This window comes from Anas platyrhynchos, chromosome 21 (genome assembly GCF_047663525.1).
Source record: "Anas platyrhynchos isolate ZD024472 breed Pekin duck chromosome 21, IASCAAS_PekinDuck_T2T, whole genome shotgun sequence".
Classification (NCBI taxonomy): Eukaryota; Metazoa; Chordata; class Aves; order Anseriformes; family Anatidae; genus Anas; species Anas platyrhynchos.
Window position 1 is genome coordinate 7,666,244 of NC_092607.1, and position 17,811 is coordinate 7,684,054.

At 42.8% G+C, this 17,811-nt stretch overlaps 1 protein-coding gene across 3 annotated transcripts in view; it reads left to right on the forward strand.

Annotated features, from left to right (window-relative positions):
• The window catches only part of LOC119713012 (uncharacterized), a 95,933-nt gene that overhangs the window by 59,894 nt on the left and 18,228 nt on the right, over nucleotides 1-17,811 (forward strand). Inside the window, exons 1-2 of one of the 3 annotated variants that reach the window (XM_072026435.1) lie at nucleotides 10,271-10,531; nucleotides 16,610-16,930. The exons of 1 other annotated variant lie outside the window; for it this stretch is intronic. In XM_072026435.1, coding sequence (XP_071882536.1) covers nucleotides 16,859-16,930 — 72 coding nt within the window. In that variant the 5' untranslated portion in view covers nucleotides 10,271-10,531; nucleotides 16,610-16,858. Of the gene's footprint in view, nucleotides 1-10,270; nucleotides 10,532-16,609; nucleotides 16,931-17,811 lie in introns of those variants that run through there. One more of the 3 variants, XM_072026437.1, reaches the window with a different exon arrangement.

Here is a 17,811-nt window from a genome sequence, read left to right on the forward strand (position 1 = left end):
TTTGACCCAAAAACACTTTTGGGTCAATCCCAAATTTATTTCTTCTGAAATCAAAATGTTCCATTTGATTTTGGTTTATTTGTTTTGAAACCTTTTAACCCTTTTCTTATTTGCAACAGCAATTTCCATATTTGGTCTAAATTCACAAATATTGTTGTTTTACTAGACTTCAACCTTTTAGCAAATTTCTTGGGGTAGAAAGTATGCAATCCTGTTCCGGGTATGTACTGGAATCTCTGACACTTAATAGAACCATCTGTGCTTTAAAGCAAGATGAAGGGAGACCAGCATTGAGTGTATGAAGCAGTTGAGATCAGCTGGAATGCTCACATACATCTTTTGTCATTTTTTTCATCTGTATAATTGCAAGGCTTATCAGGTTGCATGCTGAGCTATGTCTGATTGTCAGTAAGACCTTTCTTGATTGCAACTTATATAAATATTCTGTGTCAAACTGTAGGATGCAACTCAAGGGTTCAAAGGGCTATAGTTTAGTCCACAGATATTAGGCCCCTGGCCTTTTTTGCTGGACTGATAATCAAATTAATGCCTAAAATGTAGGCTTCCAGCCACTAAATAGTTAATCCCCCTGCACCTTTAACACTGCTCCTCTGCTCTGATGCATGGTGGCTCTGCTGAGCCCTTCTCTCCAGATACATAAGATTATTCATGAAAATGAAACTACTGCGTTTATGTTTACGTGATTCTCAGCCAGTTGCATGGCAACTAGAATTGTCTTTACTTTTATGCATATTAAAACTCAATAGATACCCTTTCAATAATTAATTGGTAATGAATGTAGAGTCTGTAGAACACTGTATTAGATGTGTTTAGGCTTAATGCAATGGTTAAACTGGTAAGAGAGCTCTGCTTTTCTGTGTTAGGATATCTTTAACAGGAGATGCCATGCGTTGTTCGTAAAAATACCAGGCAGTAAACAAAAACCCTGGAGGAGCTCCTTGCCCTCAACAGCATCAAGGCTGGCCAAGTGTGTTCGTTTGCAGCATGCAGGACAGAAGCTGTATGCAGCAGAGCAGACTGCAAAAATGTACTGTGAGGTACACAGCAGCAGGTTTTTTTTAATGCTCTTTAGACGTCTCTAATGTTTTAATATTTTTGATGCTCTCCCAGTGCTCTGAATCCCTCTTTGGACTGGCCTGGTTTGCCATTCCAGTATGCAGCTTTCTGCTCAAAACTTGTCAGCATCAGAACAGCAATGTTCAGTTTCAGCAAGGTTTGAAATAGCTCTGCAGGTCTCACTCCTCTTATAGCTAACTATAAAATAAAGGGGTTTGATTGTGTAAAGAGACTGAGTATTTGCAAACTTGGTAAATACTTTTCCTCCTTCCTGTTTTTTATTTTGGGCTGGTCCGACGAAGAAGTTACTATTGTCAGACTTCCTCATTTGCCTATATCACTTTGATTGCCAAATCTGAACTGCCCATTAAACCTTTAGGCTTCTTTTGGTAGTGAATTGGGATTCCAAAAACTGCAGTGTTTGGGAGCAGCCACCGTTTCCTCCTTACTGGATATGCAAACTGGAGGTACTCTAAAGGCAAGAATCAAGGGAAGCAAATGTGTTTTCTAAATGGTTTTCATATTTATTTTAACACAAGACAGAGTAAGAAGTTTCTTAACTCTCTAAAAGTCTCCATATAATTCCTTTAACTAGAACTGGGTGCAAACAAATTCTCGTGTTTTATAGGAAAGTTGTATACAAGCCCATTTGGCCTTACTGTTGTTAACGCTAGCTTTGTATGGATGTTGGTTGGATGAAATTAGCCCATCACTCAGAAGTGTGCTGCACTGCTTCTACTCTTGCCTTCAGTGTATCTAGAGCTTAAATATCTCTTTTGTCCCTGCTGCATATCTGCTTGTATTTACGCCTGTGATGAACGGGTGCACAGCGGCGTTTCCCCTGACCCCATGTGCAGTAGCAGCATGTTCAAGGTATTTTCTCAGTGCTTCTTTACTGTCAGTGCTAATGTAATAGATTATCAGTCATCTCCTTTTGTTTACAAATGAATACGTGCGTGTATTTATGTGCATGTAAAGCACTGAAACACGATTGCTGCTATGGAGGCTGTGCCATGGAACGTGGCTGCTGTTAGAAGTTACCTGGGATCGGGGGGTCTCAGCGGTGGGCTGGGCGCTCCCCCAGCCGCCACCTGCCCGTGCTCCTTCAGGTGGGCACACAGATACCATGGCTGCAAGATGCAAGCATGGGAAGTCATATAAACGAAGGATACTGTCGATTGTTCACTCTTGCACACACCATTACATGCACATGCTTTTGAAAATAAGGCTCAGGGCATAACTGTTTGCCAATGGAGCTTCACCTTGTTGGCTGCATATGTTTGTTTTCCCTTGTATTTTACATCATCGAGAGGTAGTCCTGATTCTCAGAACCCTTCTTAGGGCTTTGAATTTCCTTCTAGATGTTTTTCTGGATTGCTCTTGTGATACCTAAAACAGAAGATGTGTCCAACCTTTCAGATATGCTGGCTGTGTTCTGCTTTACCTCCACCAAACAGGGAACTGGCTGTTTCTCAGAACTCTTCCCAGGTTTGTTCCCAAAACCAAAAGTCTAGGTGTTTGCTGAAAGCCTGAGACAAGACATACGTAGAGGTAGATTTGTCAGAGCAGTTGATGGGTGTACTACTGAACAAGCTGCTGGGGAGAATCAGGTGAATTCCCCTGTTGCGGTCCAGCGATGACATGATGTATGGAGGACTCTCAGTCCTGATCCTAGGTATGGGCAGCCACCAGACCGTGGGTGCTTTTCTGGGCCGTCTGCTGGTGTGACCGACCTCGTGCTGCCGAGCACAGAGAAGGCACCTGTGTTCTCCCAAGCTGCCAACTAATGAAGTGACAATGGGGTGTGATAACTCACCAGCCAGTGCTGGATTATATAGAGTCACTGCAGCCCATTAACACTTCGTAAAAATCCTGTATGGCTTAGATTCAGTGAACCTGAAAGGCATTAGAATACAGACTGAAAAGCTGAAGCCCATATTAACTCAAGAGTGTTCCTAGGATAGCAAAACTTGAGGTTTTCAGGGGATATTTTTTTTTTTTTTTTGAGCCAGTTTGAAGCTGGGGGAAGCTGCATATTGCCTAAACAGTTTCCCCTGAGAGTGCCCAGCATGTTGTATATGGGGGCTTAGGTGAGGGCAAAGCCTCTGGGCTGCTGTGCAAGTGTCCTGCTCATCTCCCCTAGTGTGGACAGGAGGATGGGCATGGTGATTTATCACCTAAGTATTTTGTACTCACCTGCAGCAGGCTCAGGCCTCCCGGACTCATTGGGATGGCAGCCTGTCCTCACAGGACTTGATCCTGCAAAGGATCTGCATCTCTTTTGCATTTCCCCTAAATGTCCCACAGATTCTCCTTTGAGGGTCATTGATTTAGGGTGCAATTTGTGAAGAGAGGCTGATCTGATGCGTTTGCTGTTGCTGAAAGGAGGAGTAAGTTCCCAGTATGCTGACTCTTTGAGTTTTGGTGATATGTCTGGATTACTGTGATGAGTATGAGTTAACATAGTTGAGGTGGAAATAACCCTGCAGAAAGGGTTTGGTTTTAGTCCATACCAGTTAGCTGTATGGAATTCAGGAGTCAACAACAAGAAGAGAACAAGCCAAAGGGAGTAAGAGAGAAATGGGAAAGATGTCTTAATTAAGATGTTCCATCATTACGATCATGAAAAAAGTACATAGATTTTCTCCAGAGCTACAAAAGTTAATCCATAATTTTGTCATATATTAACTGTATTCTAGCTGCTGCATAAATTATCCTTTAGAGATGTGTACTGTATAATAACCGAGATAGATGGATACACCTTAACTATTATCTTTCCTAAATGGTGCAGGAGCACTGGAGCGGTGCATTACACCACAACTGCAAGCAATCACTCTGTAGATGTTTAGTCTGGAAAGGTCCAAAGAATACATTTCTCATACCGCCTACTTGCCACAAAACACCTTCCAATGACTTACTTAAGACCTAATGGAAAAGACCAAAAGGCTGTAATGCACTAGAGGAAGAGAGCAGAAGAAATCAAAGTCATAAGCAGTGTCCTATGGTTTGGGAACAGCAGGGGATTTGCTGAAACTCCCAGCTAATTCTGAGATGAATGTCACTGTAGGCCCTGGTGTGCCCTTCCTCACGTCCTGTTTCTAGCTATAGACATCTTGAACGGGGAAAGCAATAAGAATCCTCAGAGTCCATTTGTACATTGAAAGAGGGGAAGAGAGGTCTTTGTCGTCCTTGCAACAAATTAGAGGAAGCCCTGAGATATGGGATTAGCACGATACAAGCACGAGGTGGACATACTGTGAGAGGGCTTGAAATAACATTACGTCCTTATTCAGAGTATTAACGATTTGTGACAGGAAGAGGGAAAACGAAGTTAAGATGACCTAGCTGTTTTATAGACCTCTAAATACTCAGTCTGTACAGATATCTCTGTTTGAGATAGCAATGGGAGTTTACAGTGTCCACCAAAACCTGAATTTCAGTCTTTGTCTTCTTAAAGCCCTGACTCAGCACATTGCTTCAGCATCATTTTGCTTTCAATTACATTATGCACAAACTGGCTTAAATGCTTTGGACTCTCCAGTCTGATTCCAAGTGAGATAGAAAATGGCAAACTTCAGAACGTGGAACCAATAGGTGCACTAATCCCCCGACGTCCTTGGTGCCAAGATGTAGTCCAAGTCTGGCCCACGTGCAAAAGATCCTCTTCCCCTTTATAGTTCATTTGATCTGGGGTGTTTTTGATAGAAACCAGCAAAATACCCTGGAATTACCTAACGTGCTCCAAGTGATTGTCCGATGGTTTGTGCAGCGTTCCCATGCAGAGGTTATATAAAAATGTTCTGTTGCCATGTGAACTGGGGCTTTGTTTTGGTGGAGCATCAATACCCAGGAGGGGAGAGAGGGCTGGGGGGAGGGAAGAAAAGACAAGACACTGGCACAGTGCCAACCTCTGGAGTTTTTTTGCGATGATAAATGGTTCACAAGGAGTCAGCATGACCCGCCAAGTAAACCCAAATGCTCTCAAAGAGCCGTGGGCTTCAGATACTGCTGACAGACAAGTACTCCTTATCAGCTTTTTTGTTTAAACATACATGCAGAGCGTGCACACGTAGGATATCTGCTATAGCAAGAGACAAGGCATGCCAGCAAAGTGCACGGTACTGGTAGATAATGTCCACCCAGACGTCCATGTCTGATTTTGTTTTTTTTTCCTTTGACTTCTATAGCAACTTCCCATTCTGCTGGAAGCCTAGATGACAGCAGATACCCTTTGCTGTTGCTTGCATTAGCTGTGTTGTGGAGCACAGTGAAAGCCTCATAGGTTTCTAAAAAGAGGAATTCATGTTCTAAAACATTGACTGGGATGTAGGGCCATGGTCCTGTTGTAGCTGGTTTAGCGGTAGAGCTTCTCTGTTTGATTTTTGTTTTGTCATACCTTTTGTTTTTCATTGTATTTGATTCAGGTGAAAGGCTTGGGAATTACAGCCTCGATGGTTTTTTCTTATCTCTTTCCCCTAGAATGTGTCAATCTTGTTCTGATGGGCAGGTCTGGATGTGAGCTCGATGGTGATTTGGGGAATGCTTGTATACCACTAGAAATCCTGATGGATTTTATGAGAATCTATCTACAACTCTTCCCTTGTGGTGTTTCAAGCAGCCGTTTGCTAATGCAGACTGTAATATGGCTTAATTTTGCAGGAAACAACTCCAGGACAATCAAAGATATAAGTAACATGGAATAAGTATTTGTGACAGAACAGGCTAAGGGAATTGACTAAGCTGAGGAAAAATGTTTTTCTACGCTTACCCTCAGAGGGTAGTTTTGAAGCATTCATAAATCTTCAGTTGAGAATTCATGTGTAAGAAGACAGATCATAAAGGCCCTGTTTGTAACTGAGGGGGAACCATTCAAGCCCTCTAAACCTAAACAAAATAGAAGAAAAAAAAGGAAAAATAAAATAAATAAATAAATGAATAAAACTCCCCCCCCCCCAAAAAAAAAAAAAAAAAAAAAGATAAATTGAGAAATTAAAGATGTAAACAAGTGAGAAAAAATAACGGGATTGAATCAAGAGCTTTTCAATGTCTGGGTGAGTTGAATCATCTCTCATACTGTGTATAAGCAGAGGTGAGAGGGAGGGACAATAACAAGGGCAGTGTGAAGCATAAGTAGTCACCAGACATTTGAGAATAAAAAGCATTTTCTAGTTGCTAATAATATAATTCTGGTTACTGTGAGCAGAGTGGACTAAATAGGTGCCTTGGTGAATAGGTGAGTTAAATGACAAGTCAGGAAGGGTGAAGATAGACGTTGGGGTTGGCAGCAAGGCTGGCGGTGAGTGGGACAAATTTCTTGTTGGAGTAAGGGGAGCAGAAGGCAGATAAGAGACGCACTGTGCTCTGTGGCCCTGAGGTGGCTCCGAGTGAGCTGGCGAATCTGAGCTGTGCAGTGGGGAAGAAATCCTGACATGGGCTGCAGGAGCTGTGTAACTCCATTAGCTTTGTGCCTGAGATGAACATCTCACCGCGCTGGCGCGGCTGATTAGCACCATGCTGGTTGAGCTGTTCTCTTTCTGCACTTGAATTAGCTTCATCCGTGCTAGTGCAAGGCTTTCTGTGCCGTGCTGTAAGGTGTTGATGAGCCCTGAGATGCTGCCACGAACTTCTTTGATCAAGCCGAATCCTCTGTGGCTCCTCTGATGCACGTGGAGTTAATAGAACAAAATGTCGTGGCGAGCAGAGTGCAGACACAAGAGTTAAGACTTGCAGCCCATACCTGGCTTTCAAATTGACTGACTTTGTTGTGACACTTTATTTAGCACTTGGCATTGGTAAAATGAGGAGAGGTGGCAGGAGGTATCACCTTTCTGTTACGATCAGAGAGAAATGGGAATCAGGTGTTGAAATGGAAAGGCTAGGAGATATTTGGTGGCAGTGTGTGAGGCTTCCAGAGATAAGGGATTGGATTAGCTGGTGGGTTAACTAATTGCTCCCTCCCTAATTTGTTTTTGTTGCCATCAGTGCAAAGACCCAACATCGGCCTTACGTATTTGGTTTAATGAGTGGGACTTACCAAGTGGACAGAAAATCAAATTGGTGCCAAGAACCTGCCTGAAGGCAGGCACATCCTAAAACGAGGTTTTGAAGAAAGGGGTCTGAGGATCCCTGTGGCACAGCTTCCCTGTCCTGCTGCTCTTGATGTACTACGGACTCGTTTCACCCATTTTCCATGAGACCAAAGGAATAAAATATTGCTCTGTCAAAACTGTAAGTGCCTCTGGGCAGCAGATGAGGAGAGCTTTGGAGTTCTATCTTTTATTGTTTTGAGTGTGTTTTTTTTTTCTTTTTCCATCCTGCATTTGGACTTAAAGAAATTGTTGTGGGGTAGAGTGGGAGGGGTGGGGGAAAGGCAAACAAAAGTTGACTTTTGTTAAATGACTGAGACTTGGCAGTTGTGTGGAGGTCACAGTGCTCAGTCAGTGTCAGCCTCCATTCCCCAGAGTTGTATCCTGTAATGTATTTATTTATCATTACAGACGGCCAAAAATTTTTTTTCCCTTTCAGTTTGTTCTGTCCAAGGCCGCAGGGTTCCGACAGAGATCAACAGTGTTCCCGCAGTGATGAAGCAGCTCGTCAAAAGCTGAATTAGATGTTAAATCTTTCTGAAGTGGGGAGGAGGTGGAAGGAGGGGAATCACATTGTGCTAAGAATTTATCATGTGTTGTTTCCTGTGAGATAATGTATAGGAGAAGATTTGTTATGGTGCAAGTTTCAAACTGCTGTTTCAGGGCTATGGTGTCTGCCAAGCTTATGATGTATTTGATCTTTTTTGAAAGTCCTTCTTTTCCTTTTCTACCTTTTGTTAAGCAGTATGTCTTCGAGGTAGGTAAACACTTGAAATACTCCATCTACTGAAACATGTTCAGGTAAGCACCAAAAATTGCATGGATAAGAGGAATAACCAGAAATCTGATAGATTGGACTGTGACATACAGTGGGGCTCCAGCTCCCGGACTGAGGGCAAGATGCTCAAATTTTCTCTGAGCTTTGCAATTGGATATATTAGACAAATTTTGCAGGCACACCATTTCGTAGAAGCGATTATAAATGTTGGCACAGACCTGGAATGAAATTAGGCCTTACTTTTCAAAGGTGCTGCATACTCCCAGCATTTCTTAAAGCCAAAGAGAGCAACAGCTTGATATACTTTTGGTAATACTTACTGAGGCATTTTGCATCAGTCATTGCCCTTTACAGAGCAGGTCACTGTCTCAAGCTTGCCCACTTGTGACACAGTAGAAATGCTCTTTGTATTCTGTTCTTTCACCACTCTCCTTTTTTCCTCAGGAGAAAGCATAGATGAGTCTCCCATTCATTTATGCTTTCTGATATAATTTCATTTGCTACCTTCAGTTATTGAACAGAGCTCATGGGCAACTCGTGTACCTTCTTCATGGACTATAAAATGCACTCCTTTTCAGTCTAAGGCAAGGTGTGGGGAAAATGTCAGAATGATTTTTGCTCTCATTCCCTGAATAAATATACTGGTGTAAGAATCTTTTCGGTAAAATAGTTTTACTCCAATTCTTCAATAAAATGTCAAGTGCAGTGATAGATGAACTGGCAGTGCTGCAGTCCTGAAGTTGACTCAACATTGTTTTGTTCTCACTATCTAGGTCAAGATATTTCTGGCTTGCTTGGAATGGACAAAACTTCCACAGATCTTAAATAACACTGTTAATATTATAAGCGGTTTGGTTATCAGGCAGGAAGGAAGTTTATTGATCAGCAGGATAAGCACTGTGTGCATATGAGCCATCTTTTCCTGCCTCGCTGTAATGAATCTGAGGACCCAGAAGTGTGTGCAGCAAGTCCCCTCTGCTGAGGGGGCGGGAAAGAAGCAGGGCTCCCGGGGCTCATGGCATACTTGTCTTTCTGCCTCACCTACTTGCATGGTGGTCTTTATACTTGAGGCACCTGAATAACCTTTAATACAACTTTTACTTAAAGTAATCCTGGAAGTAAGTGCTCCTGCGTACTTTGCAGATGAAGGAGTGAGACTCAGAGGGGAGCTCTACATGCTGGAGTGAATTCAGTCCCTGACTCTTGGACTTGAACCCAATCTGCTTCTTCCTAAGTGTCAGCTTAGCTTCTGGCATGAGCCAACATGCTAGTCAGGTGGTGGTTCCCAGCTTAGTGTCCCTACAGAGAAAGGACATGATTGGTTCAAGCCAGTAAGCTCAAAAATAATGAGGAGATACCAAATGTGTCATGGATGAGAGATGACTTTGGCACTTCAGCTCCTACCTTCATCCAGTATTTGGAGCCTCTATCAACTAGCCAGGTTGCCTGATCAGAGCACAAGAGACTTAGAGACTTAGACCTCAAATCTTGTCTCTTCCAGAAAAAGATGTTCTGACTTTTCTAGGTCATCTTAAATGGAGTTGTTTGTTTTTTTTTTCTTTTTCTATCCTTCCTGCCAGAGGTTTGCCATGTTACAAAGAGATCCAAGGTAACCTGCTCGGGCAGAGAGGTACGTAACTCATGGTGCCTTCCTTAGGAATTGCTTATACTTTTCATTTTAAACTACAGAGAAACAGCTCATAAGACAGTAGTAGAAATCCCTGAATGAGCATGGTAGTCATGAGATGAAAGATAAAGTCACGGTATTTCCTCTTTGCTCATTCATTCAATGAAACTTGAAGTCTTTCTGTGAGATATCAAGGCTTTGACAAGAGGAGTGGGAAGCACCCCCAAGAACAGGGGGTAGCCAGGTAATTACAACACCCTTCAGGGATATGAGAGATGTTTATTTGAGACCCTCTGGTGTGGCCTGGGTGTGCTCAGCACTCACCCATGAGTCTCTCAAGGGAGCTGGGAAGAGGAGAGGCTGGTTTGTGGATGCCAGCAGGGCTAGGTGTGACCTTGGTGCATGGCCCAGCTTGAGCAGTGCCGGGTGCAGGTGCCGAAGTGCGTAGGGAGCGCTACTGCTGGAAACAAAGATTTTAAAAAGCTGTTGGGATTAAGCACATCAGCTCTGTCAGTGCAGGCGCCTGAGGGGCAAGTTGCACAAGGTGGCTGAGCTGATCTAACAGCTCGCTCCTGCCAAGCAGAGGGAAGTCTCTCCTCACGCCCAGCTCTTGGCTGAACCAGTTCCTCACAGTGGCTGTAGTGGTGAGCTATCGGATCAGGCATCTCACGGGATTTCATCCCATCAGGTGTTTGCCGAAGTTCACAATGAAGCAGAAAATTGAATCCTTGCATCTGGGGCATTGTGCTAGCACCTTCTTTATCAAGCAGCTTTATTTATCTCATGTTCCTGCTTACTTTTTCTGGAGAATCTGGAAGAAAGGAGAAGAGCGGCCATTATGAGAGGGGACACGCTCCAGGTTGGCAAGATTCGCTTGTGCTCTGTGACCACATTGCCTCTTCCTGGCAGAATGGACGTGCTGGCGGTATTCCCTGATGTTCTTGAGCTCTTGTGCTGAGTCTGGTAAGCATGTATAAATGTAAGAATGAACATGGTACAACAAATAATGTTTCAGTTTTAAATTTTTTATAGAAGGCCTGTGTTTCAGGCTGGAAAAATGCCTCTGCAATCCACTTAGCTGGGAGTGCGGCTGAATTGCTTTTCCTGATTCTTTATTTTCTCCATATTCCTTGATGTTGTATCAAGTCCTCCAGCCTGTGTTTCAGGGAGGACCTTATCCTCACTCTGACACTGCATGTCACATAGCAAAGCCCCTGGTAAAGCGGTGTATCTGTCACAATCATACGCTTCCAGTTCACAGAAAAGAAATCCAATAGAAAAGTGACATGATAAAAAATAAGCTGTGTTAAACAAAGACGTTTTCTGTGTATCACACCAAAGTATGGTGTATTTCATAACATGGCAGAGCACAGTTCATCAGAATCCTAGGGAAAAAGCAGACCTGCTAGAAGAATAACATTTTGGTGCCAAGGAAGTTATGCATTTAATAGATCTCTGCTGTATTTTGCAGAGATTTGCAGCTACATTCATCCTTCGCTAAAATGTAATGGCAACATGTTGTAGGAGCCAGTTCTCCTTAGGGCTTCATATTGCAACAAAGGAGCTATAAATGATGTTATTGAAGTGGTAGGTTTCAGAAGGCAACTGGGATTTAATTTCAATTGAGAGGTGCTTTTGATTAATCAGCCTCCTTAAAAGCAGAGCTGTCCAGGAAAAAATAACCTGCACAGGTTGCTTTTTAGACCTTTGAAGGGGAGGACGTGTGTGCTGTTGCCTGGTTGCAGTAGGTTCCACTCTTTATCCAGATCCTCTCTGGCTAGAGCAGGAACTCGAGGAGAGTTCATGTTCCTGTGTGCAGGCTCCCTGCCCATTGCAGCGTGTCTGGCAGCTGCCGACGCGACGCATGCCTCGCTGAGAGACAGGGTAGATGGATGGGGTGGGGATTGCTGGGCTTTGCTCAGCCTGTCTTCCACTGGCAATTCTTGCCCGAGAGAAACCTCAGCATGTTGTGTTTTTTTTTTTTTAACTGGGACCCTTTTCTTGACTGAAAGAAATGAACATGGTGTTTCATGATAGGAGCACAAGAGTATTTGCATAGAGGGTTTGGAAAATAAAATGTACAGTGTGTCAAAGAATGGACAACCCCTTGTATCCTTTATGGGCACTTCATTTCTGCAACATTCAAAAGAGCAAAGAGCTGATCCTTCTGGTACTTTTGTGTGTACTTTGGAAGGGATCTTCCTATAGAAGCTTTGGGTTTATCTCTGGGAGCCCAAACTAATTACCGGTCTAGTGTATTCTGGATGAGGAAAAATCCAGTTTTGTAAAGGTATGCTTCTGTTTTCTGCCCTTGTCTCCCTACATTTATCTATCACCACTTTGAGAGCAGAAAAGGCAGCAGCTGGCTGCGTGGGACAGTGAATGGTGCCCTTGGCTGGCACCAGAAGGGACAGTGTCAGCAGGAGGAGGACAGAAGTTGGTCTGTAGAGCCTTATCAAATGCTTGGGGTAGAAAATCCTAATAGAGATTTGTTTGTTTCATTTTATGCTTTGAAGTCAGTGCTTTTTTCTCTTCCATCTCCCATTTTTGGACTTGTGAAACAACTATTTTCTGACTGTGGCAGGAGGAACTGGTTGGATTCAAATGCTCTGTAACGTGCAAGAGTGGGAAAACTCCCTGGGACTTGGGACATCCAGGGCGCATGTGCTGCGTGTGGAGGGGAACATCAGGGAGTGGAGGGACATACGGAATGGTTTGCAGAGTCTCATCCATGTGCGTGGAGTGATGAGTGGAAGTTTTCACCATCAGCACTTAACACTGGTGCTCCAGGACCTGCGCTGCGTCTGTGGGCTTGAGGGGGAGGCTAAAATAGATTCTTGGCATAAGGTCTTGGATCTTGGATCCTCTTTGCTTAATAGAGAGCTCTGTTTCCCTAGTGATACCCCTGCAGCTGCAAGCCACAGAGGCATCTTGGCTGAAGTCCTCTCGGTTTGCAGGAGAGAACACGGGATAGATCTCCTTAGCAGGAGTATGACTGAATGCTCTCTTTCCCTCCAGCCTGGGAGAGTCCAATTCTGCTGACCTGAGGGACACATCTCTTCATGTTCCAGGCTCTGGAGAAAAGTGAAATAGTGTGTGCAAAAGTTTTCAGTTTACATAGAAAGATTTGAGGTATCTGGCCAGAGTCTTTTTTGTGCCTTCTCTGGCTTTTGGAAGTTGCTGAGTTTATTTTTGTCTGTGTGAGTTGGCCTGTTTTTTTAATATATGGCAGAGGTGGCTAGAGTCCTGGATAGGCACTTTTTTATATTTCTTATAAACCTAAACAAATACATTAAATAAAGGTCCTTTCACCTCTAGGTTGGTGGTTCAAATCCAGTCGTGCTTGGGAACAGAACTGTTCAAGCAGTAAAAATAAAACATCTCCTGATTTATGAATAGAAGTGTCAAGTTTTGACTTGTTCTGATTACTGGCATCACGTTATTTGTGAACATTCGGACAACTGCCAGAAATTCATGAAACACGTTTGTGAATCCCAGAAGTTTCATAAACTTCAGCCTGAGTGATTATTTGCTTTCTGGTGAATAAGTGGGCTCGCTGAAGCGGTACAAAAAGAACAGCTAAGTAATACTCAGGCCCCATAATAATAATAATAATGAGATGCAAAGGCGCTGTTTCTGTTATAATGAGAAGGATGGCAATTCTGCTCCAGTTTATATCAGTGCAGTACTATCTGCTCCAAGGAACTGTTGTTACTAGTTTGAAGAAACCCAAGGAAGAAGCACTTGATTTTCAGATCACATGTTGTTTGCTGGACCATCAGTTGGAAATTTTGTTTTCGTTTTTGTTTGCTTGGAAATTGAATTGTCCTGCTGGAGAAACCATAAAAGCAATGCTAATGCTAGGTAGTATTTGTAGGGTATGGCAGGTGGGGAAAAAGCAGGGCTGTGGATTAGAACTCTGTGCAGGACAGAACAAAGAACTGCTTCGTGACATGGGAGCAGATCAGCAGCCCTTTGTCAGAAGATAACTCCACTAAATTTTCTCTAGCTTTAAAAGAGTAACTCTTTGCCTTAAAAATCATGGTGATGTGGCAAATGCATATGGATTTCACCCCAGGAGTAGTGATACCACAGTTGAAGGCAGAGAGCTAAATTCAAGGCATAACTATGCTAAGATGGCTCTCTCCTTATCAGACCATGCCGTACACCTATTTTTTTTGAGCATTCAAAAGTTTCTTTGAATGCCAGGTGTGTGGGAAACTTGACGAAAAGCAAGAGCAGTACATGGCCTACAGTATTTCAGAGATACTTTGGGACTGTAAATGACATTTTAAGCACTTCTTACATCCTTTTTCTTCTTCTGTGTGAGTCTTTATATTCTCTTACTGCTTGCTCTTCATCTGCAGAAAGTAATATTCAGATTTATTTATTTATTTATTTATTTATTTTGTATAGCTGCTTTGTCCCAGCACACAGTGTTTGCACAGGGACATTACAGCATGGATTCCCTCTGCTGCCACTTTGCGCAAGTGTGACTTTAGGACATTACTTGTAATTTCTATTGGTATTATAAATAATAGATCAGCTCCACAAATTATTTGCTAAAGGTTCCAACAGATGCGGTGTAATTAACAGACTGTAATCATTAGTTTTTGGAGAGAGGGTGACATATCAGTTTAACTGCTTTTTAGCTTAGAAATACGTCCAAGTAGTGATGCCTCCAGAGGGATATGCACATGGATGAATGTACTTTGTGCATGCCGTTTTATATACATTCTCACTTTGCTTTCCAAGTATTAACATGTGTAAATCCCTTTGGCATGTGCAGATACGTGCAAGTGGGTTGTGCATCTGTAGCATTTATTTGCATATGGAAGAAAGCATATGTGGAATTGTGTGTACTGAGTTATGCTAGCAGCAAAGTCTTTTGAACATTTGACCTTAACATAGTACCTTTTCAAATCTGCAATTCAGTGATTCAGTTCCTTTTGCCTTAAAAATGAAAGCAGAGTGACTCTGTGTAGAGTAATAATAATATTTTAGGAAAGAAACCTTTGAGGCGTATTACCCAGTTACGCCTCCTTTAATTTAGTAACATGAAAACCACAGAGACAGAAAAACCAGTTTAGATGGAAGAATACAGGAGTAGCTCACTGGTGCAGGTATTGAGCTGATACCCAAGCCTCCAGTGAGCTCATCCCATTATCACCAGAGAGATCATTCTTCCAACCTATGAAAAGCATAGCACTGTTGTTGTAGCACAGCACCACAACTGCTGTAGGTCCCATCTGTTAAACAGACCTGTCCAACAAGTTGTATTTAGCTCACGGGCTGTTGGAGCAGGAGGAAGACTGCAATGCTATGATGCCACTTCTCCAGAGAGCGTGGGATGTAGCCCAAAGGAGTGAGTCTTGTACAGGTGAATCAGAACAGTAGTTGTAATAGCTGTTGATAATATTAATGCACACGTTTGAGTGAGAGTAGTTGAAAAATGAAAAAAAAGATCTGGGGAGAACTGCTCTTCCTCTTCATTTTGGGAGGGCATCTAATGTTTTTGTCCAGCAGCTCCTAATTTCTGTAAATAAACTCTGTTATTCGTGCCTGGAGGTAATATGCACAGCAATATTTCATATAATAGTATAGAATATCCTGAGTTGAAAGGGACCCGCAAGGATCATTGAGTCCAACTCCTGGCTCCACACAGGACCCCCCCAGAATAAGGCCATGTGTCTGAGGGTGTTGTCCAAAGACTTATTGAATGCCGGTGCAGTGACTGTTTCCTTGGGGAGCCTATTCCAGTGCCTGACCCTTTCAGTGAAGAAGAAGCTTTCCCTAACACCCAGCTTGACCCTCCCCTGTCCCAGCTCCATGCCGTTCCCTCGGGTCCTGTCACTGTCCCCAGAGAGCAGAGCTCAGCGCCTGCCCCTCCGCTCCCCTCATGAGGGAGCTGCAGGCCGCCATGAGGCCTCCCCTCAGCCTGCTCTGCTCGAGGCTGAACAAACCCAGGGACCTCAGCCACTCCTCATACAACTTGCCTTCCAGACCACCCCTTCACCATCTTTGTAGCCCTCCTTTGGAGGCTCTCTAATAGTTTTAAGTCCTTTGTATTTTGTGGCAACCAAAACTGCACACAGTGCTCGAGGTGAGGCCACACTGGTGCAGAGCAGGAGAATCCCTTCCCTCACCCAGCTAGCCATGTCGTGCCTGAGGCACCCCAGGACAGGGTTGGCCCTTTTGTGCTGCTGGGGCACACTGCTGATTCATATTCAGCTTGGCATTGACCAGAAACCCCAGAACCCTTTCTGCAGGGCTGCTCTTCATCCTCTCATCCCTATCTGTATGTACAGCCAGGGTTACCCAGTCTCAGGTGCAGGATCTGGCTCTTGCTCTTGTAAGCTTTGTATTGTTGGTGATTGCCCAGCCCTCTAGTGTTTCAAGATCTTTCTTTAAGGCCTCTCTACCCTCAACAGAGTCAACAGCACCTCTTTGTTTTAGTGTCATCCATAAAATTACTTAATATACCTTTAAGTTTTGCATCCAAGTCCTTTATGAAGACATTAAAGAGAATGGACCCTAAAATGGAGCCCGGTGGAACCCTGCTAGTGGCTGGCTGCCAGCCTGATGTAACCCTGTTTACTATAACCCTTGAGCCCATCAGCCAATTGTATACCCATCATGATCACAGAATGATTCTGTGATTACATTATGCACTTATCTAGCTGTGTGGTGGACAATTTGTCCAGAAGGGTACTGTAAGAAACAATATCAAAAGCTTTACTGAAATCCAAAAAGATTACATCAACTGGCCCTTTGAAAGCATTTTGTTTCAATGCCAGGTAAAACCCAAAATATTTTTACCAGGGACACTTTTTTTTTTTTTTTTGCCTTCTGGAAGAAAAAAAAAAAGATGCTACTTCCAAATAGTAGCCTACCTTTTGAATTCTTATCTATTGGCTTATTTATTTTAAAGAAAAAGCAAAAGTGAGAGTGCACCTGCTCTCCTCCATGTAGGCAAACATATTGACGTGGATTCTTTCTTTGTTTTGTTTTATTTTATTTTTCCTATTTTGGAGAAACCAGGAGTTTCATTTTGCTGCTCTGATTCACGCTTTCTTCACTTCACTTGGGGACAGCACTGGAGACAGGAATCTGAACTGACTGCCTGGTGCTTAAAAAGGTGAATAATGACTCGGAGAAGACCTTCCTCGTATCTTTTGATCTTTGGGCTTCAGACACCCCTTCACCCATAATTAACTTGTGTGTTGACTGATTACTTGAGCGATCAAGGGAGACTCAGTATGTCAGTGGAAACCAGGAAACTATTACTCTATGGTGAAACAGCAATCAAGCCAACTCGTCTATGATACAAATCAGATACCTGTGAGAACAAGCCACGTAATGGTAAGCTGTACTGGAGATGGATGATATCCTAAATCATTATCTTCAATAGTATCAATTATGTTTAAAGGGTGAGTAAGACCATGGTATCTTCATGGCAAGTGCTGCATGCAGGTAGCAGTAGCAGCAACAACAGAACTTAAAATTACAGCATGAATTTCAGAAGGGGCAATGTGCTACACTTGACTAGCCAATAAATCAAGGCCATTGGTGGATTAGATGGAGTGGAATGGTAATGGTTATCATTTTGTTGTATAAAATGCACAGCTTGGGGTATATAGATCATTTAAAATATATATGAATTTGAAATCAGCCAAAATATATGGCAGTTACATGTATTTTTCTTCTTAGAATTATGGTGTGTTTTGAAAGTGTAAGTGCTTTTCAGGACAAATTTTAGCATGTTTTGCATTCAAATGAAACATCTAGGATATTGGTGAAGCCCTTGCACACGCTGCCTGTGAGAGCAGAGGGAATCATTGGACTTGTAGTTATTTTGCACATTCTGTCAAAGTTAGCCTTTCTGCATTACGTAGCACATGAAATAGGAAAGACTTCCATTGCACAACTTTCCATAAGAGAAGTAGTGTTTACTGTCTGACACATTGCAACATGTAAACAGAGACTCAAAATAAGTCTGTATTAAAAAAAGGAACTCCAGCTGGGAAGGGATTAACTTAATAACATTTTCAGTAATCTCTTTATCAGCATTTCTGTGGCCAGTTTATGATAATAAACAGGCAAAAAAAAATATGTTTGAGATTGAAGTAAATTTCAGTCTGATATGAGTGATGTACCTCATAACCAGTTATAATTAGAAGGGAGGCTTCTTAGAGCACTGTTCCTCTATAAATCATAGCTGATATTACCCCAACTTGTACAAC